This window comes from Microtus oregoni, unplaced genomic scaffold (assembly GCF_018167655.1).
Source record: "Microtus oregoni isolate MIOR12 unplaced genomic scaffold, Mior012 000014F_ref0000157, whole genome shotgun sequence".
NCBI classification, from domain to species: domain Eukaryota; kingdom Metazoa; phylum Chordata; class Mammalia; order Rodentia; family Cricetidae; genus Microtus; species Microtus oregoni.
Window position 1 is genome coordinate 45,247,830 of NW_024543073.1, and position 27,055 is coordinate 45,274,884.

At 44.5% G+C, this 27,055-nt stretch overlaps 1 protein-coding gene across 4 annotated transcripts in view; it reads left to right on the forward strand.

Annotated features, from left to right (window-relative positions):
* The window catches only part of Slc10a7 (solute carrier family 10 member 7), a 225,644-nt gene that overhangs the window by 140,082 nt on the left and 58,507 nt on the right, over window positions 1–27,055 (forward strand). For 3 of the 4 annotated variants that reach the window (XM_041663234.1, XM_041663232.1, XM_041663235.1), the window contains exon 6: window positions 15,162–15,197. The exons of the other annotated variant lie outside the window; for it this stretch is intronic. In XM_041663234.1, coding sequence (XP_041519168.1) covers window positions 15,162–15,197 — 36 coding nt within the window. The remainder of the gene's footprint in view (window positions 1–15,161; window positions 15,198–27,055) is intronic. 4 annotated transcript variants of the gene reach the window in all.

Genomic DNA, 27,055 nt, shown 5'->3' on the forward strand with positions numbered 1-27,055 from the left:
ATACCCACACATGTGTGAACATACATGCATACCCACATGCATGTCAACACATACCACATATACATAATTTTTTTAAAGGTAAAGTGTTAAATGAAGAACCAAATGAAAACATGTGACATTGTGTCCAGATGCTGGATAGAGCACAGCATAGTGAGTGTACAGTGGAATTTTACTCAGGCTACCTATGTAACCTTACATGCAATTATATCTGTATGCCTGCTGTCATTAATACATGAGCACTGTAAGAATTCAGATTTTATAATATCACTAACAGTCACACCTGTCAAATGTTTGAGCATATTTAGTTTTCTTTTTGTTATTGAAAACATATATATTCACTTGAGATTCTTCTATAAATCAGGCACACCAAAATTCAGTTAAAATGGGTCATTAGAACAGTATTCTGTTTTCCTCTTATGTTCCAGTTACTAATATCTCTGCTATATGAACTATGGTTAGAAGTCTTGCAGTTATGCTCATATTGATCATCATGCTAATTGTTCATTAGATGTGTTCAGCTCCTAATTCGTTAAATCCTATAAGTGATATTTTATAGCTGCTAGTAGAAATAAGTTTATTTAATGAACCATTTTGTTTTACTTTAAATGTCTCCTGGTTCTTACTGATTCGATGTGCGTGTATTTGGAGTTGGTAGTTTGGGGGGATTTCTTTTCTTTTTTCTTATCTCCCTCCCTCCCTCCCTTCTTTTCTTTTCTTTTCTTTTCTTTTCTTTTCTTTCTTCTAAACTGTCAAAGTATGTAGAAGTTGCCCTCTACTGGGGAACCAGAAAAATTATGTTGACTCAGATTTTTCATTTTCCTTAAAGATTTAGTTAAATGTGTTTTTTTTTTTTATTTTTCTGATGTTCATTTCTTACTCTTTGGTACTTTTAAGATCCAAAAGATACGGAAATATTTATCAGAATACATTTAAGAATAAAAACCTAACCAGCTGTTGTAACATCAGTCCTTGGTAGGCAGAAGCTGAAAGATTGTTAAATTTGAGCCCAACCTCAGCTGTGTGAAAAGACCCTGCCTCAGAATACAACCAAACAGTAACAAAACAAATACCTGGCGAGCAGACTCAGTGGTCAGGCTAGCCTTGCAAGCCAGGCTCCCTGAATGTAATCCCCGGAGCTACATCCAAAGCTAGGCACAGTGAGGCATACCTATAATTCCAGCACTCCTAAGCCAAAATAGGAGGCAGAGCTAGAAGTTCTGTCTGTCTAGATAGAACTAGAAGTTCTAGAAGTTCTCTGGGCAGCTACCATGGGGAGACCCTGCCTCAGGCACCGTAGGAGAGACCCACCTCCACAAAGCTGTCCTATGACCTACACATGCGAACACGTGTACACACACACAATCAATAAATATATGGCGTGATTAGAAATACAGCTATTTCTGCTCCAAATTGTTTTTCATTATTTGCAAAACTTGCTATTTAATTAAGACCCAGAAGTAACTATATTGGGATAAGACTTAACTGAAACATTAAGGGGAATTTGCTGTATATAATTTTGCAAAATGAGTCAGTATTGTTTTTACCATTTACCTTAGGAATTCAGCAATAAAAATCTAGTACTTTTTCTACAGCTTTTTTGCATTTTCCTAACACAGTAAAATTTGGACATGTTGGGGTGTGTGTGTGTGTGTGTGTGTGTGTGTGTGTGTGTGTGTGTGTGTGAGATGGGTCACTTCACCACACTGCACATGTGGCAGTCAGAGGACAACTTCAGCTGCCAGTCCTCTCCTTGCATGTTGTTTTGAGACAGGTTTTGTTTTGTTTTTTTTGTGATTCACTGCTATGTTCACCATGGTAACTGGCTCTTGAGTTTCCCACCTCACCTAGAGGTACTGAGATTACAAAGGTGTGCTATTGTTTTCTACTTTCTTGGCTTTGAAGTCTCTAACTTAGGTCATCAGACTTGTATGAGGATTCTTTCCAGCTCTAACAGGGATCTCACAGTTCAGCACTGTGCACCAAGAACGCAATGGTCATCTCAGTAGTTATTAGAGGTTACTGTCTGCTGGCCCGGTCCCAACGTTCCCTCCTGTTTCCAGAGACCCGTGTGTAAGTTATGGGCACTCCAGGATCGTTTTCCTTTCCCACCCACTGATACTCAGTTTTAAGTCATATGTTACTAAAGTAGAAAACTAGTTCCTAACTGACACTGATGGTGGAAGGTGGGTAGGGAAGTAGACTTTGAAAAGGCAATCTGATACAGGAATCCTACCCCTCTTTGCCTTGTGGTGGGGAAGAAAGGCTGGGGACCACTGATGCTCACAGGAGGAGAGGCCAGAGACCACTGATGCTCACAGGAGGAGAGGCCAGAGACCACTGACTGATGCTCACAGGAGGAAAGGTCAGGGACCACTGATGCTCACAGGAGGAAAAGCCGGGGACCACTGATGCTCACAGGAGGAGAGGTCAGGGACCACTGATGCTCACAGGAGGAAAAGCCGGGGACCACTGATGCTCACAGGAGGAAAAGCCGGGGACCACTGATGCTCACAGGAGGAAAAGCCGGGGACCACTGATGCTCACAGGAGGAAAAGCTGGGGACCACTGATGCTCACAGGAGGAGAGGCCAGAGACCACTGATGCTCACAGGAAGAAAGGTCAGGGACCACTGATGCTCACAGGAGGAAAAGCTGGGGACCACTGATGCTCACAGGAGGTGCAGATATCTTTAGGAGTGTTGGTTACTTCATCTTCTCTGGACTGGAGCCTCTGTAAGAGACAACATTGAGAGCTAGTTTTCTATGCTTTGGGTGGGGTCTGATTAAGAAATATTATGAAAACTGTAACAAATCAGACTACTGATGCATGAGACAAGGCAGATGGGATCCAGCTGTTCTACTCATCTTGTCTGGCTCACACTCCATGTTGACCAGTGCATTGGCATCTGCAGCAGAGTATGCTGTCCTTTAGAAACATGCAGAAGGGGTGGAGCCTTGCCACGCCCATTCATTTTACATGAATGGAGGTCTGCTTTCTGTCTATATGTTTAGATTAAAACTGTGGAATAAATCTGAACCGTAGTTTAGATTAAACTGTTATTTGCAATGCCTTATTATTCTTGAAAGCTTCCCCCCCCCCAAAAAAAAAAAAACACCTAGAGGCCTGAATTAAAATCCTCAGGGCCCAGATTCTTCACTGGGCCTCTGTTTCTTTCCTCGTTGGCCCTTGTTCTGCCCCTAGCCTCCACCTTGCATGTACCTGCCTTTTGTGAACTTTGTAGATGTGTTCCTCCCTTGCTGTATTAGCACTGGGGCTGGTTTTGTTTTGTTTTGTGGAGTTGTTTGTTTGAGACAAGGTATCTCTGTGTAGCCCTTACTGTCCTGGTCCTGGAGTTCACTCTGTAGTTCAGATTGGCCTTGAACTCACAGATAATCTGCCTTCCCTCCTGAGTGCTAGGATTAAAGGTGTGTACCACACCTGCCCAGCTGTTTTTGTTTTGTTTTTGTTGTTGTTTTAAGCAGGCAGATAGAAGAGAACGCCTATTGTAAGGTTATTCTCTTCCACAGTCCCTGTTTCTGGGTTGTTGTAATACCCCACAAACCTTTTCCTTTTGCTTGTGTGCCTATAGCCAGTAACACTTCAGGCAATGACCTTTGGGTCTTCTAAGCCTGGACGGCTCTCCAGCTGTTTACCTGAGCACACGTGGGCGTGGGCTATCATACCCTTGCTGGTTCTCGTGCTTTCTTCCGCTAATGCTGCAGCTTGGAGTGCTGAGATGGCCGTCCTTGGGCCTCAGTTTCAGAGGGTGTAAAAGGAGGTATTGATCATTCCTTACATCCTCCATTTCCCTAAGTCCTCAGAGAACTCTTAATCAGGATGTAGACAACATAAAACGGTAGCAGTCATGGGTTCCCACCCCACCCCCCTTTCCCTCTTAAATTTCTGAATAATTCTCCTGTCTACTTCTCTTGTCTATAAAACGAAAATCGTAACAACACTTTGTCATAAGTGTGTTTAAGGACTACATGAATTATGTGTACAAAAAGCATAAAATTGTTGTTCTTTTTAAAAAAATGCTGCAAGATCCCCGCGGCAGTAGGCAGCAGAAATGCTGTAAGTCCCAAATGGTGGCGGCGGGCCATGTGGTGGCAGGCAGCGGGCCCTGGGAGCAGCCAGTCCCAGGCAGAGACAGCTGCTGGTCCCAGAGCAGTGGTGGCAGGCCATGTGGCAGCAGGCAGTGGGCCCCAGGCAGAGACGGCTGCTGGTCCTCCGGCAATGGCTGGTTCCAGGCAGGGAGACACATGGCGGGCAGGCAGGCAGAAGACAGAAACATGGATAGACACAACATGCAGGGTAGGTTGAATGTTTATTCAGGGGGTTATGGAGGAGGAAGGGTGAAGGGGGGGGACACAGAGAGAGGGAGAGAGGGAGAGGGAGAGAGAGAGAGAGAGAGAGAGAGAAGAGGAGAAAGAGACAGAGAAGGGGGAAAGCAGAGAAGTGGGCAGAGAGGCAGAAGCGAAGCTGCCTCTCCGAGAGGAAGATGGAAAAGAGAACGAGCTCAGGCCGGAAGCTGAAGATCAGCCTGCCTCAGCGGATGGGGAGGGGAATGGATGTGGCTTGTCTCTTAAAGGGACCAAAACCATAACAAAAATAGCTTAGCATACATAGTCAGCAAGCATTTGTTATGTGTCCGCTGACTCGCTATTGCCAATTTAAAAGTGTTAAAGCAATAAGATAGTGTCTTCTCGTTAGGTGTCTGCCCGCATACCACTATGTCCTGCCATGATGATATTGGTCTAAATCTCTGAAACTGTAAGCCATCCCAGTTAAATGTTTTCCTTTATAAGAGTTGCTGTAGTCATGGTGTCTCTTCACAGCAATAGAAACCCTAAGACACCGCTAAAGCAGTGAATCTAAAGTAAAAGCTCCAGTTAGGTGAGCTTTGACCAACCCTTGGGTTGTGTGGACTCAGCCTCCTGACATTAGGTAGATATGCTTCTTGTGCATGGTGTTTTCTCTACTAATAAGGGACAGAGTGTTCTCATCGTCCCAGGGAAAGCCACACTACAGACCCTTGATTGCAGCTGTGTGCCCACAGAGGAAGCCTGTGGACCAAAATGATCCTTTGATACTAAGATCTTGCCTTAGTCCCAGACACCTGTGTCTTCATAGTGTAGTCCCAGAAACTAACCCTTCAGTCCATTTCCTTCTGCTGTCTCCAGGCCGGCTGCATATAGATAAGGAATTTTAAGATACCTCTTCAGGTTTCCTTGTTGTGTTTTAAATCTGTAAACAAGCAGAAGATTACATGGAATTTCCTTGGAAAACACAGAAAATCTTGCTATGGGCATTGTCACTGTTAATCTGCATAGAAAAGACCACATGAGCAGCTAACTATTTAATACAGGATGGTGAGTTTCCATAGCCAGAGAGTAAGATTAACTATTTACTTTAAAAGCAAAAAGAAAGTCAAACTTGGGTGGCATATATCTTTAATTCCCACACTTAGGGGGTGGACACAAGAAGATCAGGTGTTCAAGGCCAGCTTTGAGTACATAGCAAGTTTGATCACATATCAAAAAAAAGACAAAAACAAACAAATCTGCCAAAAGAGAAATCATATATTTGACACTGTTTTTACATCTGTTGTGCCATCTACATGTTTTCCTTTTTGTGTTTGTTCTTTATCTGCTTTGCAACTCTGAACATTAGGGCCCTAAATTCAGTTTGTCCAGTTCAACATTTTTATCTCCCCTCCCCACCGGTCCTTTTCTCCATTGCCTTCAGCAAAGAGAGCCATCTTTGGCTCAGAAATACTGAAGTCAGTGTTGGAAAAGGAAGTTGTCAAGATAAGTAGGCTCTGCTGGCTCAGACAGACGACCTTAGCAAGTCCTGAGTAACTGCCATTTGTGACTGCTCACAATTCCTGCTGACAGCAGAAAGCGAGCAGGCTCTACTCCTGGATTTGTGTAGACGTCACTGTGTACACCGAAGAAGGAAGAACGTGGATCATGCACTGCTAGCAAGTCGTTTGATGTCCATCCGGAGCAAGATTAAAACTCAGTTAATCATGTAGTGGCCGATAAGGAGTTACAGAGGAAAGTGCCGTGATACTCCAGGGGTCGGCACGGCTGCACTGAGAGCCAGGTTATTAGAGAGAATAGCCTGTTGCCCTTCTTGTTTTGTGAAATACAGTTGTTAATTCAGAGCAACACTAAGGCAAAGAGATCCGCCAGTCATCGCCCGCAGGGTACCTGTGGCCGTCCCTGTTTCTTTACCTGTTGTCATCCTGGCTGTTGTCCAGGTACGGCAGCCAAGTGGAGTGATTCCAGCAGCGCGGAGTCAGATAATTATCTGCCCAACACTCTTCTGCTCCAGGTTTCAAATCCACTCTCATTCGGACCCTCACCTGCAGACTGCCCAGGGACACTGCCAAGATGAAGATTATGAAATAATTGGTCTAGGCAATAGTCCGCTGCTGCCAGTTCTGAGACCCCATCCCAGCCTATCAAGGGCCTAGATGTCAAAAGGACACTTAGTGGATTTGTCCATCTTAAAAAGGAAAGAGGAAATTGAGTTGGACACCAGTTCCATTGATCAGAATCTTACTTTATTTCAATGATAGTGTCCAAAATCATTGTTGTGTTTAAGGAACTTTTTTTTTGATCATTGCAAAGTGATTATCTGGTTGTCCTTTTCCTGTCTGAGGTTATTAGCCCTATGATTATGTTTGAAGAAAACGATAGCAAGCTTGGGAACCTGTGTGTTTAATTCACCCAGTGTTGACTAAGTTCCTGGGCACTTCCTCTGTTGGAAGGCAGCTCTGTCTTGTGTTTTAGTATATTTATGGAGCACAGACGCAGTCCTCTCCCATGTTCATGACCTTTTCAAGCCTGTTTGATTTGAATCTCCCCAAGGAGAAAGGACTGGCCTGCCTTTCCCCATTACAAAAAGATGCTTATTCCCTATTTGAGACAGTATTCTTTCCTAGAATTCATCCCATGGCCCATGCAGGCGTCAGCCTGAGCATCTGCATCTCCTGCTGGACATGGGAGCAAGGGGAAGGGCACAATGCCTGCTTCAGTGGTGTCTTGAGTGACAAATGCCTTGACCTCTGACCCCGGAGTCTTGGCTCTTAAGAGAGTTGGCCAAACTCTGTCCTTCTGCCTCCTCCTTTGCTCCCTTCTTCCCTTTGCCACCCTAGTCCCTTCCTATTTAATTGTCTCACCAGTCTTTCAATGCAGTGCTTCAGCCTACATTCTGTATTCTTTACCTGTGCCTCTCCTCTGCTGCAGGGCCCACCCGACTGTGTGCTGGGGATGCAGTCAGTTGTGTCCGCTGTCGCGCCCCAGCAGTCAGCTTCGGGCCCATGTAGCCACCTACTGCGTCTCCAGCGCAGGGCCTCATGGACTCCTCACACTTTTCTTGCCCAAGTAAAATGAGATTATTTAACTCCAAGGTTACTTTAGCTGAGTACTTAGCTCTGTGGTGCCCTGTTTGGTCAAGCATCACCTAGCACAGAAAACTAAGGAATTACCTACTTTCCTCCCTGTCCCTGTCCGTGCACTCAACGAACTGATTTGTCCATCCATCTTCAGGGGTACCCCCCATCATTTGTCTTCTCTTTGTCTCCTTCTCAAAATCCCATCCCCTTAGGTCACATTAACTTCCGCCCAGAGTGTGACAGGTTTCCTCCACTTCAGTCCCCTGCTTTACTCTCTTCTAACCTGTCTGTGACCACGCCGTCACCACGCTGTCACCACAGATTCCTGTCCCACACTCATGACTGCACAGGCTCTTCTTGTGGTGTCGCATCACTGATACGGAGCCCACAGTCTGTGATGGATTAATTACTAGAGCAGTCTGTGTCTTTGGGTTTTTAAGTTCATCCTTCCCAACTGCACAGCCTGCTGTGCTCCTCAGTTTGAGTTTCTGCAGGCTCTTCTCCATTCCCTTCTTGACCCCACCTGAGCCCTTTCAGCGCTCTCTGAGATTTTTGTTTTGTGTTATCCCCTTACTATAGGTGCTTGTCCCTGGTCTCTGAGCACTCGGATGCCATGGCTGTGTTTGTGTCATTTGTTGTTGGTTTACAGCCTCACACAACTAGTGTATCATTCTTGGGCCGTGTGATAACCATTGCCATTGTCATTTCATAAAGGAGTTTGTTGGGTTGTGGGGGACAGAATCTCATTTAGCCCCCGCTGGCCTCACTGTCTTAGTGTTGTGTTACAGACACACAGAACTCATGCACTTTGCCGTCGATGTTTATGTTATCATATATTGTTGACTGCGTATCCTGCCAATTTTGTTTAAATTTAGGTATCTTCAGAGCTGCCCATACCACCCTTTTATAACCTAATGCTTTGAATTTGTTCACTAGAATCACCTGCCATCTTGCCATAACCTTGTTCCTGAAGGATGAACTTTTCCTAGTGTTTTAAAATACCTTTTATATGTTAGCCACAAGGCAAAAGGTACAGAGTTTCCGGGCGATGGTGGCGCACGCCTTTAATCCCAGCACTCGGGAGGCAGAGGCAGGCGGATCTCTGTGAGTTCGAGACCAGCCTGGTCTACAGAGCGAGTTCCAGGACAGGCTCCAAAGCCACAGAGAAACCCTGTCTCAAAAAAAAAAAAAAAAAAAAAAAAAGGTACAGAGTTGGAGGAATCATTGTTGTTAACTTTTTAAACTTAATTTTTGCAGAGACATGAATAAAGGAAGGGTATTGCTAATGTTTAATTTTCAAAAAGTTGACAGCATGACACTCACACGGAGCAAATAGACCGGACATTCGCTCTGAAGGGTAGTGAGGCATCAGCACATGTTAAATGGCTTCCAAGGTGACACCAGAAAAACATGTTAAACACATTTACATTACAGACACAACTGGGCAATAAAACAATAAACTTTAGGGCCATTTTTTCCCCACTACAAAACAAATCATTTGTATAAATTAACATGTGTTTCATAGTTATAATGATTTCAGCCACATAAGATTGATACTTCTGGGTTCTGGGAGCCATGTATGTGCAGACAAGCCCTCAGGCAGAAGCGCCTAATGGCCCCCTGGGATGTTAAAGGGCCCTGCATGGATTACATCATGACTCAGCTAAGTCTTTGTGTGTATGTGTGACAGCATTATCCACGTATGACTCAGCTAAGCCCTTGTGCACATGCATGAGCCCCATCATCTGTGTATGACATAGCCGTGTCAACACCCTGTGTGCATGCACTAGGCAGCTATTAAAGCTGGACTCGCCATCTTCCTCTTTCTGCACACTGACTTCCCCAGGCCTGTACACACCCCCTCTAATAAACCCCTAAGCAAGTTTGTTGTGTGTTCAGTGTTTCCTTCTCACTCGTGCCAGGTATAATTTCAATAGTCAGGTCACTAAATTATTGTAAGTAGGAATCAAAGAAAGAAAGGTCTGTCTGCCCTGGTAGCTGTGGAATCCTTAGGTTGTCCATTGTCCGCCCAGGTAGCTGTGGAATCTTTGGGTTGGCCAGTGTCCACCCAGGTAACTGTGGAATCCTTGGGTTGGCCAGTGTCCACCCAGGTAACTGTGGAATCCTTGGGTTTTCCAGTGTCCACCCAGGTAACTGTGGAATCCTTGGGTTGGCCAATGTCCACCCAGGTAACTGTAGAATCCTTAGGTTGGCCAGTGTCTGCCCAGGTAACTGTGGAATCCTTAGGTTGGCCAGTGTCTGCCCAGGTAACTGTGGAATCCTTAGGTTGACCAGTGTCTGCCCAGGTAACTGTAGAATCCTTGGGTTGGTCAGTGTCCACCCAGGTAACTGTAGAATCCTTAGGTTGTCCGTTGTCTGCCCAGGTAACTGTGGAATCCTTGGGTTGGCTGTTGTCTGTTCAGGTAACTATGGAATCCTTGGGTTGGCCATTGTCTGTTCAGGTAACTGTAGAATCCTTGGGTTGGCCAGTGGCTGCCCAGGTAACTGTAGACTCCATAGGTTGGTCAGTGTCCACCCAGGTAACTGTAGAATCCTTAGGTTGTTCAGTGGGCTCCAGGGGGACTTAATGTTAACAGAAGCATTACTACCAAAGTATCACCAGAGGAAAGAGCTAAAGAGGCCATGGATGAGTCAGTTAAAAGGTCCTAGCAAGGAGGAAAGGTGGGCCTTCTCCAGAATTGCTGCAAGGATGACAGACAGCCATGTTGATGGTTTGGGGTTTCCCACCTTGGCGTAATGGTGCACACCTTTAATCCCAGAACTCAGAAGGCAGAGGCAGGTGGATCTCTGTGACTTTGAGGCCAGCCTGGACTACAGAATGAGTTCCGGAACAGCTGGGGCTGTTATATCAAGAAATCCTGTCTTGAAAAACTAAAAAAAAGAATAAAAAAGGAAGTGTTTTCCCTCATGTTGGACATTTAGTCAGGGCCATTGATTGGGAAGAGCAAGTGCTATCTGGGATTGGAGGTTCCTTGGCCACGACACAGCCACCCCCCTCACATTTCTTGTAAGGACTAGACCAAGTGGTCCCAAAGTCTTTTGCAAAGCTGACTTCCTGTCATTCTGTGTAGTCAAGTTATGAAGTAGGGGACTAGGGACTGGCCTCAGACATCAGTAACTGTAAGATCACTGTAGCTGTTACAGTAAAACCTCTTCATAAGTTTTTCTGTTAAAAAATAGGATGAGAAGTTCACTTCAGTTTTGCTTTTTATGAATGAGTCCCATTGCTGAGAGAGGCATGTTGCAATTCTCTTGCTTTTCCCATGTTTCCTTGTTCATTGGCGAGTGGCTGGATGACAGCATCAGACTTAATACCCTCTGTTGCGGGAGGTCCTTCCACTCCTCCAGCCAATAGCCGCTGAGATACCAGCCCATTGGGGCGTGGTCTCTCTCCGTTTAAAAAAGCGGCTACTTCCCTTCTTGGGCTCTTTGCTTCCTGCTCCAGTTCCGGCGACTATACTTCTTCCTGATTGCTCAGGGGCTGTTGTCTGGGACGGTTATCTGTAAGTTTTTTTCCCCTTTAAATAAATACCACCCTATTAATCATAATTCCAAAGAGGTGTGGCATTGTTTGTGACTTACGCCTTCAACCCTCTTCCCTTTCCACTGTGGTCATCAGCATATGTTGACTCAATGACTCACATCACCAGGGTAAATGGCTGTTCGGGAAGTCTTCCAGGAGACAGTGAGAGCCATCACTTCCATAGCTTGAGTTCTCTAGATGTTGTAGCAGAGGCTTTACATGACAACAGCTGCAAGAGACGGGTGGGTGGCTTAAACTTGACCCTTCAAACAGGTCTTCTGTTGGAAGTGCTTTGACTTTCCACAGTAGAGGAGTTATTTCGGAAAGAGAAAGGAGAAAAAATTAAAGTGAGACTCTTGTAAACCCATGTTTATATGACTTTCTAGCTTTTAGTCTTCATTGCTATCGTATTTTGAATGCACACACTCCCCGCTGTTACCACTGATATTTGCAGAACCTGAGCTTTAAGGGCTGTATTAGCCACACCACACAGTGGCTCACTTTATAGTTCAGTTCATGTCATCAAAAGACACACTGAGTTCCTCTCTGATTTAACCCTTAAAATAGAACTCCAAAGAAATGGCTTAATATTTACTATAAAGATTTTTAATTTAATATATTTATGATTGTGTGTGAGCAAGAGATGGGGGAGGTGGACTTGCCACGGTGAACACTAGGAAGTCAGGACAACTTCCTTGGAGTCAGTTGTCTCCCTCTACCTTTGTATGTTCCAGGCATGCGTCATCATGTCCATGTGACCTGCGTCATCAAACAGCGAACACCTTACCCTGAACCCTCTTTCGGGCCCCTGAAGACAGTATGGTCATCATTCGAAAGTCTGGGTTCTAAAGTTAGGGAATCAAGTGTCCTCCACGCTTTCCTCGCCTTGTCTAGGGTTCAGCCCCTTACCTTGCATGTGAGGATAATTCTGGTGCAGAGCTCATAGGGTGGTTGTGAGGATTTCATACAATAGTAGACATAAAGTCCTTAGCACAATATCTGACATGAGTACTTACTAAATATGGGCTGTTATACATTTAGTAATAAATTAGATGACTTCACCCAAACTTAATAGTGCTCATATCACAGCCGATGGCATTGGAGATGACTCAGTTCCTAATAAAACTGAAAAAGAGGGTTCAGCATTGCCTAATAATCCAGTTGTAGTTAATGAAGTTGAACCACACTTATTAAAAAATAATGAGGAATATTTAAACTTGAATTACAAAGTGTATCCTATCCAGCAAATTTTTAATATCTCAGGACTAAATGTTGTTAGTTCTTGGTAGAACAGAAAAGAAGTTATTGTATAGGTTACTGCGTGTTTGAAATATCTGCCCAGAGAACCCTGCAGATAACTGTTCTCTGCCTTCCGGGATGAGGTCATATCTGAGAGGCCCTCAGCAACTCTTCCACATGGGTGGAGTTCCACAAAAAGGGATGCTCGTGGTGAATCTGCTCTCAGGTGACCAGTGAGTGTAGAATTGGATGATGCTGGCTCATGCCGAACTTCCGCCATCTTTGCAATGTGACCTTGATTTGAGCTGCTTAGCTTTTCAGAACCTTCTTTCCCTGTGTGGAGAGGAGAGCTACAGTGTAACTGCATAGGGGAGGGTCAGTTTGAAAACATACATGAATGTGCTACAAACAAAATAGCATTGTAGGACTCATTCTTACTGATCCTGTTGGCATCTGGTTAAGGAAGAGTAGTGTGATGTGTGATAATCAGGAGGCTGTCAACTCTAGTACAAGACACACGTCACCTGAATGACGTGCTCCACCTTTCTCCTACATAAAAATTTCTTATCCCATCACATGTCATGCGTGTTTCTCAGCAGTGCTACTAAGCTGGTGACAAAACAATTAATGCAAGCTTCTGTTGTATTTTGTTGGCCTTGAGGTGAATAAATGGACAAAGATAAAAACTAGTTAGGTTCTAAGCCAATTCAAATCCTCATTCCATGTGCTAAACTATTAACTTATTATACCTGGGTAGCTTGCTGTTGCACGTAGGGCAGCAGGCCTCAGAGGCCTTGGTGAACTGGTCTGTGTGTGCCCTGTTCACATGTTTCTGTGCTTCTCTGCTCAACCTCCCCTTCCTGAGCTAGCCCTTTTTCCTACCAGATCACTTCCCATTAATTTTCCAACCTCAGTATCTCTTCTACCATAAAATGCCCCGAAGGTAAACAATCACCCTCTTCTTCACTCTATGTCTCGTCTCTCACATCAGAATATTTAGCTTTACAGCTCACTCTACTGAACTTGTCCCTAGACCGTGCCCAACTAGGCTATTAGCTATTCAAGTATAGGAGCCATGTTGGATTCACCCTTGACCGGCCATGAAGGAGCAGAGCGGGTGCGTGAGTGTCTGATAAACATTTCTAAACACTGCTTTGGCCGGGCGGTGGTTGCGTACGCCTTTAATCCCAGCATTCGGGAGGCAGAGGCAGGCGGATCTCTGTGAGTTCAAGACCAGCCTGGTCTACAAGAGCTAGTTCCAGGACAGGCTCCAAAACCGCAGAGAAACCCTGTCTCAAAAAACCAAAAAAAATAAAAATAAAAAAAAAAATACTGCTGTGCAGCGCTGAGTGGCTCACTTTTACATTACTTTGTAAAGCTTGGAACTCCACCCAAATCCTAAACATATTCCAAATCACTGAAACGAAGTAGCCTTTCAGGCCTGGGAGATAGCTTAGTAGGTAAGGCACTGCTGCAACAGCTTTGTGGCCTGAATTCGACTCCAGAACCTACATGGAGGAAGAAGAGAATGGGCTTCTATTACTTGTCTTCTGACCTTCACACATGCCTTGTAGTAGGTGTGTGCACGTGCACACACAAAATAAATGTAAGAATAAAATATAGTAGTCGTCTTTATTCTGTGTTATTATTATTATTATCAGAGCCTTGTTGCCTGCAAGGCTAAGTATCCTACCTTTGCAGTCCACCCTCAGCCTTGGGCAGTAGCCTTTCTACGTTAAAATTATTTTGGCTTGGCACATCTAGCCCTCCAAAATATGCTAGTGAGACCTGCTTCATAGAAAACCATGTAATTCACAAGCCATAATATGTGTTTTAATGCAGAGATTAACAGCATGACCCTTAGATTAAAATGCTTTGCTCCCTTTTGACACTTGTTTAAGTTTGCATAATAAACAATAGCCATTCTGTTAGTCAATAGTAAACTAGTCTATATGAGGATATTCACATGAGTATAATCTAAAAAAGTCATTGCCATTATTGTTCACATAGTGTACGTTCTGATGCCATATTCACAACTGTGGAGTAAGAGCGAAGACTAAAGACAGAAGGGACTGTTTATGGGTGAAAACAACAGCCCTTGGTCTCTCTGTCCCCTTTTCTTTCTCACATGCACACACACATTCAGACTCTGAAATTTCAAAGCCTCACAGTGCATTATTAAAAATATGAAGTGCTTTTCCTTATGTAAATCCCAATGAAGCTGAGAAATAGAGGAAGAACTCAGACACATCATCGTCTGCTCTCTCAAGTGAAGCCTGTCGTGTTGATTCCCAACTCAAAAGCGTACCTTTAAAGCAAGCTAAATGCTTGTATCCTCCCTCACTGACAAGAGCCTCAAACTGTTCCCTGTCATGGAAGAAAACAAATCTTTTGCTCATTTCTGCCTGGGGGAGGCAGAGGGACGGAGGTGGTCCTGTGTGGCTGGATTAGATGAAAGACTTCCCTTCCACCATGGAGACAGAGTCTAATCAACTGAAATGAGTTTTGAGATCGCAGCTCATTTCCTAGGGGAGATCAGTTCACATTACAAAATCACGACACCTCATTCATCACAGCCGACATGGTCTTTGCTCAGGAGAGGACCCCAACTGGGACTGAACCACCTGTCTTCTCTCAGAAAGGGACACTTTACCCAAGCTAGAGCGGAAGGCCTTGGATGAGAAGATTTGCCAACCTTCAGGTTCCACCCGTGTGGGACGTTTGAAACAGGAAAGGGGATTTAGATCTGAATGGAGGACAGGTGAATTTAAGGAGAATTGGGTGGTTGTGACTTTAATGTTGTCTAATAGAAATAACCATTAAGGCGGAATTAACTGATGGTGGGAGAGCCGTCTTTCTCTTCTAAGTTTGTTAAACAGCAGTGAAATGACCAGCGTTCCCACCAAAATGGAGGGGGGAAGGGGGGAGTATGCTTCCTAGGCCAACAAGTGACCGTTCTTTCATTTCTTCCAGGGCATTGTTGTAACACCACTGCTACTGCTGCTTTTTGTGAGTATTTTGATAATGCCTTCCATATCTTTTATTGATGTATTTTATTAACTATCATCTCCTGGACTACAGATGTGGCTGGTAGTTGATAGCTTTCCTAGCATGCACAAGGCCTTTCCTGTATTTGCATCCTAGCTCCATGGGGGAAAAAAGACTCCTCCCCTCACACACACACACACACACAAGCCTTCTTCAGATCTTCAAGGTTAGTCTTCGGAAGAACACTGAAAACTAGATTCTTCTGTATAACTTGACGACCGATTTGAGCCCCCTCCCAGCGGAGCCCAGAGTATTATTAACCCTGAGACTCAGAAAATCCCACAGCCTTGTGGTCCAAGGACAGCATCCGGTCCTAGTGATTAGGCCTCCTGCTCCTGGATAAATCATTAATTATTATAAACCAGTGACCTATGGCCTGAATTACACATGTACTGCTTGTCATTTTTTTCTTGTAAAGCTAAGTGATTAATAGTGACCTGATGTTGGTTGGTTTTTGAGAAAAAGAACCTTGAGCTAGGAGACCTGAGGCAGCTGAGACCCCGAAGCTGGTGTTTGCTACAACTCTCTCCCTAACCCTGGGAATACTACCACGATGGTCTCATTTGTAAAATGGAAAGCAGAAACTCCTAATGCAGCCCGCCTCTTAAGGACAACAAAACATGCCACAAGGGGAAAGGTCAACACAAGTAGATACAGGCCATTGAGTAACTCAGCAAAAGTCTGAAAACAAGAAATGCTAATTAACTGTCTTATTTCCTTTGGCACTAAGCATATGAGAAATTAGATGAAAGATTATAATAGAAATTAATGTTATCTCATGCTGAGCAAAGCATATGTAATCATAAATGATACCTAAAATATTTTATGAACTGTGCAGTTTTTCCACACACATCTTCCACATATAAATCATTCCACTTATCACGGAAATGTAGTAGGGATGCGTGTCTGGGAATGAAATGAAGCCGTTTGACTAGCACTACTTGTCAGTGAATTAAAACTATGGGGAAAATTTATTTAATTATAGTATAATTACCCAAGTTGAAATTCAATTAGAGTAATAGAGTGAGGGACTTCATTCCTTACCAGCTGTGTAGGAAGGAGAAAAGGCTAGATATACTATCAAACAGTTGGATTCTGCATCTTTCATGAAAGCCATTACCTTCAAAGTAATAAGCCACAGCCTCACCTTGCCTTCTGAAATGCCGGCTCCACTCTGCCAAGGTCAGAAGAGTCGAGTCAAATCACTTCCCTCAGCAGGATGAACCTCATGCATTTGGGCTCCTGCAATTCAGAATGGGCAAGAGTCAAATTATTTGCATTGTTGAGTGCCTACCAGCACATTAGATGTGAGGAATTGAAATTATCCATTAGTGTTTTTGACCAAGATCTGGCATCCCAAGGGGAACTTACCTGAGCCCTCTGCAGGTACAAAATGCAGGCTAGTCTGAGGTCACAGGGCAGGTATAGCACCCAGCACCTGGACTTTGTGCAATAATAGGCTGAATAGCCGAGGTCTTGTAGCTTACCAAATGTGCAGCCCTTATTCCTGTAACAGTCAAGAAGAGCTGGCGGGGGTCGGGGGTGTCAATGGTAAAGTGCTTGCCAGGCAAGCCTGAGGACCCGAATGTGAGTCCCAGAACCCATGTAAGAAGCAGGAGATGAAGACACACACTTGTAATCTCAGTACCAGGAAGGCACATCCCAAACCTCACTGGCCGACCAACCTGGCCAAACCAGGGAGCTTGGGGAGAATAGCAAGATCCTGTTAAGATAGAGCACAACCGCCAGGCGATGGTGGCGCACGCCTTTAATCCCAGCACTCGGGAGGCAGAGGCAGGCGGATCTCTGTGAGTTCGAGGCCAGCCTGGTCTGGTCTACAGAGCTAGTTCCAGGACAGGCTCCAAAGCCACAGAGAAACCCTGTCTCGAAAAACAAAAAACAAACAAAAAAAAAATAGAGCACAACCAAGAAGTAGTCTAAGGTTGACCTTTGGCCTCCATAGTATGCACCCACACATGTGCACAGAGTGTGGGGTAGAGTTTCAGCCACAATTAGGTGGTTGAGACCTGGAATGAGTGGTGCCTTGTTTTGATTAAAAACCCAAAGGAGAACCCGCGCCCACCTTCCTTTCTGTCTGCATGTCATAAGACATTGTCTTACTGATAAGTGGGTTTTTTTTAAATTTTTTTTTTGAGCTATATATTTTTCTCTGCTTCCCTCCCTTCCTCCCCACTCCCCACTTCCCTTCTACCCTCATCCATGATCCCCACACTCCCAAGCTCCCAATTTACTCAGGAGATCTTGTCTTTTTCTACTTCCCATGTAGATTAGATGTTGATGAGTGTCTTAACATCATGTTATTTCAAGCTTTCCTCCACTCAGAACTGTGGGCTTGTAGAACTTTAGCTGGTTTGACGTTTCAGTAGGGCGCAACCAGAAGCCCGTGTTTCCCTTTGGAGCAGTGGGCTCTCCCTGTTGGTTCGAAGCCATCATCCCACATCAGTAGCTCCCCCTGTGTCCCATGGCTTTTCACTCATGTCCGTGGTGCACATTCCTTTTGTCCGCCTGGCTGTCATACACTTTGTAATGAGAATTTATAAAACACTTGGATTTCAAGTCTTATTTACTGAGCCAAACAAATACTTGAGAGACTTAAAATGCAAACACATCCCAGAAAAGCTATGTATTCTTCTTCTCCACCTCTATTGGGGGCTGAGTTGCTGCTCTCAGGGAGATTCATTGAAGTCCTCGCCTTCAACATACTCAGAAGTGGCCTTCTTTGAAAGCAGGCGTTGCAAATGTGATTAGCTCAGATAAGGTCTTAGGGGGAAGAGGGTGGAGCCCTGAATCCAATGTGGCTAGTGTCTTCAGAAAACAGAGACAGAGACACACAGGGTGAACCCCGCATGACAATGGAGTCAGAGATCAGAGTGCAACATCTGCCAGCCAAAGGAACACCAGGGACTGCTGGTGGCCTTTGGGGTCTAGAAGACACAACAGAGGATGTTTCTAGACACGTTTCTAAGGAAACATGGCTGCACTTGATTTCAGAGCCACAGCTATGAGGTAACATTTCTTTTGGTTCAAGCTGCCTAGTTTGTAGATTGTTAAAGAACCCAACAAACTAATAGGAGCCCTGGAAATCATTTAGCATATTTAAAGGTGGAAGCACTTGGTATTTTTCTGGTGAGATCTCAGCCCCTGTGTTACTGACTCTCAGAATACCCCCTTCACTGTTACCCCCTTCACTGTTACCCCCTTCACTGTTACCCCCTTCACTGTTACCCCCTTCACTGTTACCCCCTTCACTGTTACCCCCCTTCACTGTTACCCCCTTCACTGTCTTGCTCCTCTCAGTCATGTTTCTGCTGCAAACCCTCCTGCCATGGAGCCTTGCAGCGGAGGAAAGCGACGTTCTTAGCCCCTGTCGCTTGTTCCACGTTACTTCCCCTATCTAATGCGTAATTGTCTACTTCCTTTGGAGGCTGTACCATATATCCACTCTGTCTGTTCTTCCTCCTTGTTACAGCTTTAGAACCCCAAGTTTTCCAGCATTCCATCTGACCAATAGCTCCCTACATGCATGGCATATGCCCAACTCCAAAATTCTTCAAACTCCCTGAAATGACTAGTTTCCCGACCTGGTCATTTTTCCGGTGCCCCTGGCTGTACCCACCCTGCATTCCTCCTTCACTCTCACACCTCATGCCCTCTTAGCCCGTGCCCTCTGGGTATAATTCCTCTATTGCAGACCACATTGGTAGTCTTGTTCATCCCCCTTACTGATCCATATTTGCCACAACTCACCAGTCCTGTTGGCAGCCAGCTCTGCACCTCTTTGCCCATGTACCCAAACGTGCTGGAGCATCTTCAGTGTCCTAAGTGCTCTGCTCCTACATGAGTTCATGACGACAACTGTCAATAGGCTTACAGTTCAGGTCTGCCCTGCTGCTTTCCCTCTTTGACTCTGGAGAATGGGTTCACATTCTTCTTAGTGTCTTGTATCTCTAATGTCTCTCCTCTTATCAGCTAATGCAGAAAGGAGGTTAGATGAGAGGAGAAACAGAAATTTACACCCCACCTGCACCCGTCACCATAGTCCCTGTATTTCTGCTGGGCTTGTGGGTGGACAGTCTTTGCTCCCACCTGAGTCCAGTCCTCCTCTTGTCTGCTTAAGGTCATAGTTCATGTGCATTTTCTCTTTTCTTCTATATTAACAAATTTTCTCATGTAATCATTTCTACTAATGTATTCTATTATATATGTGTGTGTGTGTGTGTGTATATATATATATATCTTAAATTTTAAACTCCACCTTGTCCCACTTGCACTCCATCTTGTGTTTACATAATAAATGTATTTAAATCTGATCACTGCCTATTCAGTAATGCAAATTGATCCTTATGTGCCTGGAATTGCCTTCTGCAAGCAGAGCAGAGGTATCCTTACCACCACGGTGGTTATGTCATAGTGGAAAGAAACAACTGAGTAAAAATGCAGTGTCTGTGCTGTGGGTGAGCGCTACAGAGCAAAGAAGACAATTGACCAAGAAATGCAGGGTAGTAGCGAGTAGGAGGAGCTTGCTGCTATCAGCAGTCAGTAAGTTCACACTCACTGAGAAAGTAGTATTTGAACAAAAGATAAAGAATTGGGTGTTCCTATGTCACCAGTATAGTCAAAACCAATTATGTAAAACCAAAGACCTGGAGATTTAATTTGAAAGAAACAGGAAATAACTGAATGAATTTTGATAAAGGGAATGGCATCTTCTGGTATTTTTTTTTTTATTTCCTTTCTTTCTAGACAGGGTCTGACTTTGTAGCTTAGGCTAACTTTGAACTCTTGATCCTCCTGCCTCAGGGCCCTGAGTGTTAGGATTATAGATGCGCACCACTACCATTAGCCTGATGATTCTGGACACTACACTGAGAATGTCTAGGTTATAAGATGATGATGGTGGGGACGGGATGACCATTGTAAAGCAAAACAGATTATTAGTTGAAAGTCTGGTGTACTTCGTTCTGTGTTTCAGAAGATGTATGAAGTGGAGTGTGGGTAAGGGTAATGGTTCGGTTAAAATGATCTGGCCACTAGTTTGACAAGATGGTTGTCATTGGGAACCTTCACAAAAGCTATTTGCATAGAATTATATAGTCAAAGCCTGGTTGAAGTGTGCTTGGGAAAGAATGGAAGAAGAAACCTTAAGAATAATTGATAACATTGGGCTCAATTTTTAATAAAGGATACAAAAACATTAACAAAGTTACCAAAAGATTGAGAGATTTTTTTAATTGAAAAAAATAATTGCGTATTTGTATTAACAAGACCAATCTAGTCATAGAGGGGCATTTGATACATAACTAAAATGAAGGAAAGTTGTTGGACCCATTCTTTGTCTAGAAGAAAGAGAGCCCTGTGCATGGAGGATGGGTGCAATCTCCCTGTCAGAGAACCCATCTATAATGAGTCATGGTATGTGGGCAGGGATGCAAGAATGTTAACTGGTATGGCTCTGAAGCATAGGTCTTTCCTGACTGTTTTATTTCCTCTGGGAAGTAGGAAATCAGCTAGTGGTGGAGAGTAAGAAACACAAGGAGGCGCTGGAGTGTTAGCAAGAGAGAAGATATGGCGTCATTATGTGGGGACTGCACAGTGCATTGATGTGCAGGTGTGGCAGGGGCTCCCTGGCTCTGGGCCATCCTCACCCTCCCACGTTGACTGGACTCCATCTTGCTTCTTTCCCTTTTGTACCTCCTTTCTTCCCTCCTTCAGCTTCATCAGGTCTCCAGCCAAATGGCATTCTCAGAAAGAGATTTTATATAAAGTAACATATTTCATCTTTCTTATACCACTATGCTTAATTGTTCTGAATTAGGGTTCTTGAGATATCTCCATCTTCTCCATTACTCTATCTATTTAGAGAAAGTTAACCTAAGTGTGCATATATACACATATGAGGAAAGTTATTATCAGAGCTGGCTTGTGGTTGAGAACATCTGGATGTCTGGTCCTCTCTCATATGCTCTCTGAAGAAGAAGGGAAGCTGGTAGTGTGCTTTAGTCTGAGACTAAAGGCTCAGACTTCAAGAACCAATGGTGTCACTATTAATCCTACCCCAAATCACAGTCCTGACAACTAAAGAGTTACGGCTACTGGGATTCTTAGAGACCCTTGTTTCCGAGAACATAAAACATATATCCTGGCTCACGGGAGCAGTGGTGCACCTCCTCTGCCTTATTGCTTTATGCAACAACTCAGTGCATTGGATGCTGCAGACTTACCTGCACCTGTGAAGACAGCCCTTCACACAGTCTACCCCAGTGAATGTAAATTTGTACCAGAAACATCAAGATCCTTCTCCCAAGTAATGTTTAACCAATTATTTGGACAGTCTCTAGCCCAGTCAAGTTTATTATAAGCTTAACGATAGCATGTTATCCTTAGCATTTATTACTGTATAGCATCTTAGTCATTTATTAATTTGTTTTGTTTCATTCTTTTCCACTTAGAATGTAAAGCCCAAGAGAATGCAATCTTAATCTGGTTTTGGTTACTACTGTACTGGAAGCTACTCTATTTTTTTTCTAATTTATAATTGCATAAAAACATAGATCTGCTTGCCCAGAGAGTGACCTGGGATATTTTCAGTGACAGTAACGTGTTTCCTGATCTACATCCTGCTGATCCAGGAATCTGAGGGTGTCCTTGAGAGTGACAGTGTCTTCCCTGGACTCTTGGTGAGTTTGCCTTTCAGGGACAGCCAGTGTCCCAGGAAGCAGCTGCCAAAACCTCCCAGAGCTAGTGGCTTTGGGGTTCTGTTGTGAATTCCAAGAATGAAATGCATGGACCACACAGTGGGAGAGCTTTAGAGGGAGAAGGAAAGCAAGCACAGAACTCATATACAGCAGGAGGGTCCCAGCACATGGAGACCACCTAGTTGCCAGGGCAGAAACTGGAGTGAGTTGTTGGGGGGCGGGGGTTGAGCCTGTCAGAGCAGCTGGCCACACTCAGGGGCTCAGATGCCTTCGAATCTTCTGTAGTGACTTTCCTCATGACACAGTGTTATAAGTGGTGAATTCTAATATATCTTAATGTCCACCCAGCCAGTAGTTTGTGTGCCCTGTCTCCAGCACCAGTATTTTCTAAATTCCCATGGAAGGAGAGCATAGTGGTGAGTGGGGGGTTAGTCGGATGGCTCAGGGGATGGATGAATGAATTGGAGGCCAGACTCATAACCTGACCCCAAACAAGCCTACTTTTCATTTACTGGGAAATAAATTATACTTTTTTCAATATTAAGTAAACTAACCATTATTTAACTCAATGTCTGGGAACCTAACTGTACCCAGTGAATATTAGAAACAGCAATCAGACATTAATCTTCCCTTACAGTCAGAAAACCAAAGCAAATGTCTTGCATAGATAATCAGAAGTCAGGATAGGAAATTTTAAGTATCACAAATATTAATAATATAGTTTAAAGATTATCTAAACAGGAACCATTTCAAAGAACAAAGGTAATTTTTTACATGAATTTTGTGTCAAAAGAAAATTTTTATTGGAAGAGCTTGAGAAGGTACGCGGAACCTTCTGATGTGTCTTAGGGAATCACCTGCTCACTTCAGGTCTGTTCAAGCACACAGTCTGGCTGTTTATATCCCATATAAATAACATGAATATATATATTCATGGTGACTGTCTCCGACTGTTAAGAATCCATTGTAGTATTTATTCATTATTCAGCAGCATACAATAGACAAGATTGAAGGAAATTCCGTGTCGCATGGTGGCTGTGTCGTGGATGCACCCATTAGGAATGGGGGCACTTCTGCCCCAGTTATTACATCAACCCGTTTCATATGGCCCGGCCTCTCAGCAGACTGGCCCTGCATCGAGTAAATGGGTATTTATAAGTCCCAGTGGCAATGGAACACTTGCACACTCAGACATGTATATATACACTGCATGCGTGCAATCGTATTTCCACCTACCTATGTTTTATTGATCTGACTCCTTCTACTGTAGATTCTCCCTCAACAGTTCTTAAACCAAACATGGTATGCTTTCCTACACACTATAGAAGACACCTTGTTTTTCCACCTGTAGAAGGCACCATGTTTCTCCACATGTTTTGTTACTTTCCTTTGTTATGATGAAATACCTGACAAAGCCACACGCAGAAAGAAAGGTCATTTTGGCTCACAGTTCACGGATGCAGTCTGTTATGTTCCAGAGCTTGAAGAGGCTGATATCACATTGCATGTGCAACCAGGAAGCAGGGGAAGATGAGTGCCTGCACTTGGCTGCTTTCTCCTATTTATGCGCTCACTGTGCGGCCCTGGTATGGTCGACCCCTCACAGACATGTGCAGGCTGTCTCTCCACTGTCTGACCCCTCACAGACATGTGCAGGCTGTCTCTCCACTGTCTGACCCCTCACAGACATGTGCAGGCTGTCTCTCCACTGTCTGACCCCTCACAGACATGTGCAGGCTGTCTCTCCACTGTCTGACCCTCACAGACATGTGCAGGCTGTCTCTCCACTGTCTGACCCTCACAGACCCATGCAGGCTGTCTCTCCACTGTCTGACCCTCACAGACCCATGCAGGCTGTCTCTCCACTGTCTGACCCTCACAGACCCATGCAGGCTGTCTCTCCACTGTCTGACCCTCACAGACCCATGCAGGCTGTCTCTCCACTGTCTGACCCTCACAGACCCATGCAGGCTGTCTCTCCACTGTCTGACCCTCACAGACCCATGCAGGCTGTCTCTCCACTGTCTGACCCCTCACAAACATGTGCAGGCTGTCTCTCCACTGTCTGACCCTCACAGACCCATGCAGGCTGTCTCTCCAGTGCTTCTAGGTCATACCAAGTTGACAATCCATAATCATTCTACACCAAGGTAGTGGGTGTAGTAGGAGGCCGCTTGTTCATTTCCCAGCCACCCAGACTCCCAGAATAACCACAGAGAAACTGTATTAATTAAATCACTGCTTGGCCTATTGGCTCTAACTTCTTATTGGCTGGCCTTTACGTCTTAATTTAACCCATTTCTATTATTTTATATTTTACCACGAGACTCATGGCCTACTGGCAAGGTTCCAATGTGTCTGTCTCCAGCAGCGGCAGCGGCTCCATGGCTTCATATTAACTAATTTTACATCTTACAGTAACCCATAATGCTTGTCTGTGTTAGCCACGTGGCTTGGTACCTTTTATTTGCATCTGAGTGATGACTGTAGACTGACTCCTTTCTCTTCCCAGAATTCTCCTGTTCTCAACGCCCTGCCTCTACTTCCTGCGTGGTCATCGTGCCTATGCTTCCTGCCTGGCTACTGGCCAAAGGAGCTCCCACAGCAAGTGGAGATTCCAGAGGGCTGTTTACTGAGTAGCTGTCACTTCAGGCTCTGTAGGCACATGGCAAACAGACCACCTGTAGATGAGAAAATGGGCTCCAAATTGTTTCATAATTTCAGCCAGACTGCATAACTGGTAAAGAAGACAAGGGGGCAGTGGGCGGTTCACCCTGGGTCGAGGGCTCGTCCTAGTTGTATTTAAGAAGCCTGACTCTTTGGAGACCATTTGATGGCCGATTTTTAGCCCTCAGTTACTATTTCCTGCGCAATTATAGTCTATACAAGACTCAGAAAACGTAATTACTGGCTTGAAGGAGCTGAGCACTTATTTGGGTAAACAGAAGTTAAGAATGTGGAAGAAATTTAGAGAAAACATTAATTACCAGTCTTTGTGATTCCAACTGTATTTAATAGTTTATTGAAAAGAGGGGTCCTCATTGGAGCAGCCTTTGAGTCTATAGCCGTCGTTCATTTCCTGGTAATTGATGCCTGTGACAGAAATGTCAATTCTCCATCCTGTCACTATAAACAGAAATAGTCTATACTGCTTGTCTTAGTTGGGGCTTTCATTGCTGCGATGAAACACCATGACTAAAAGCAGCTTGGGGACGAAAGGGTTTATTTCACTTATCCTTCTAGGTAGCAGTCCATCACTGAAGGAAGTTAGGGCAGGAACCTGGAGGCTGACACAGAGGCCAAGGGAGCCTGCTGCTTACTGACTTGCTCCTGGCTTGCTCAGCCTGCTTTCTTAAAAGAGCCCAGGATCACTAGTTCAGGGATGGTCCCAACCAGTCCCACCCACAATGGGCTGGGCCCTCCTCCATCAATCACTAATTTAGAAAATGCCTTGTAGACTCGCCTACATCATGATCTTGTGGAGGCATTTTCTCATTTGAAGTTCCCTTTCCTTGTATCAAGTTGACATAAACTAGCCAGCACCCTGCTGTAGATGTCATGTACGATAATCATCATTTTTATATTATGTTCCCAATTATGATTATGTACTCATTTGTCACATGAGTGGTATGTACAGCATGTTGATAGATGGAGAGCAAGAGAAAGAGAGACCAGCTGTTTGATTGTCCGTCTTGAGTCACACGAGATGGCTTCTGCTTCAATTGACTCCTCTCCAGGCTGAGGTAGCTTCTGTTAGTCACACAGAGGTTGTTTCTGAGAATTTTTTGTGTAGCTAAACTGTGGAACCTATTATAAATTCTATGTGTCCCCCACTCCCCACCTCACACTTCACCTCCAGCACACACAAGCCTTACTGAACTATAATGGGGGAGACAGGGAAGCCAGAACATCTGGGAAGCAGTCTCAAGAACTCTAGAGATGACACTGATAACACCTCTGCTGGAGGGCCCCTGACTCATGCCCGTCCCACTGCTGGCCTCCAGCTCCCCTGGCCTGGCTGGAGTGAACTCAGGGAGCAGCTTTGGTCACGCCTGTCCCATGTCCTGCTCCAGCCCAGCCCCAGGGCTTCTGTGTGAGCAGGACACTCCAGCTTGCTGCCGCCTTGTCCCCTTCTAGAGGAATGTGTATGCCCTTTCTGTTTACGGGACTGTTCAGCAGACTTTTGGGTTCCTTCACCAACTCAAGATTGATAACATGAACTATTTGTTCAGAAAGCCAAGAGCAAAGTTTGTTTTTAGATGCCTCTGCCCCTAGTCCTGTGTTTCCTCTTTGGGTTGGGAGAGGCCACTTGTACAGTTTAGCAGGGTGCATTTCATTAAAGACTACATGTTTTGAGTAACTAGAATTTATACACATAGTTTCCATCAGGAATGGGGTACAGCTCAGTGGTGCCCTAAAATCAATCCTCAAAACCACCAAAAAAACAAGTTCCCATTAAAGTAATCCAAAGCAACTTTAGCATCTTAAACTGAATTAGCATACATCAATAAACACAGAGGATGTCAAGCTGAATGAAGGTAGACATAGGCAAGTGCCATGTGGTTTCACTCACCTGAGGAATCTCTAAATGTCAAGCTCAGAGAGCCAGACTGGAATGATGAATGCCAGGGTTCAGCTTACCGTTTTAAGAAGACTGTGTTGGGCCACGCTGTGGTAGCGCACGCCTTTAATCCCAGCACTCCTGAGGCAGAGACAGGCAGATCTTTGTAAGTACGAGGCCAGTCTGGTCTACAAGAGCTAGTACCAGGACAAGCTCCAAAGCTCCAAAGAAACCCTGTCTTGAAACCCCCCCCCCAAAAAAAAGAAAAGAAAAAGAAGACTGTGTTGGAACCTAATAACAGCATGGTGCCTCCCACTAAATCATTGCATGATTAAAATTTGTTAAGAGTAAATCTTAATATTTTTACCATAAACACAAAGAGGAAGCTATGCAAGCCGGTGGATATGTTAAATAGCATGAGTATGGCGCCCATCACACAGTGCTCATCACACCATATTTATATAGCCATTACTGAGTATGGCGCCCATCACACTGTATATATAGTCATTCCTGAGTATGGTGCCCATCACACCATATACACA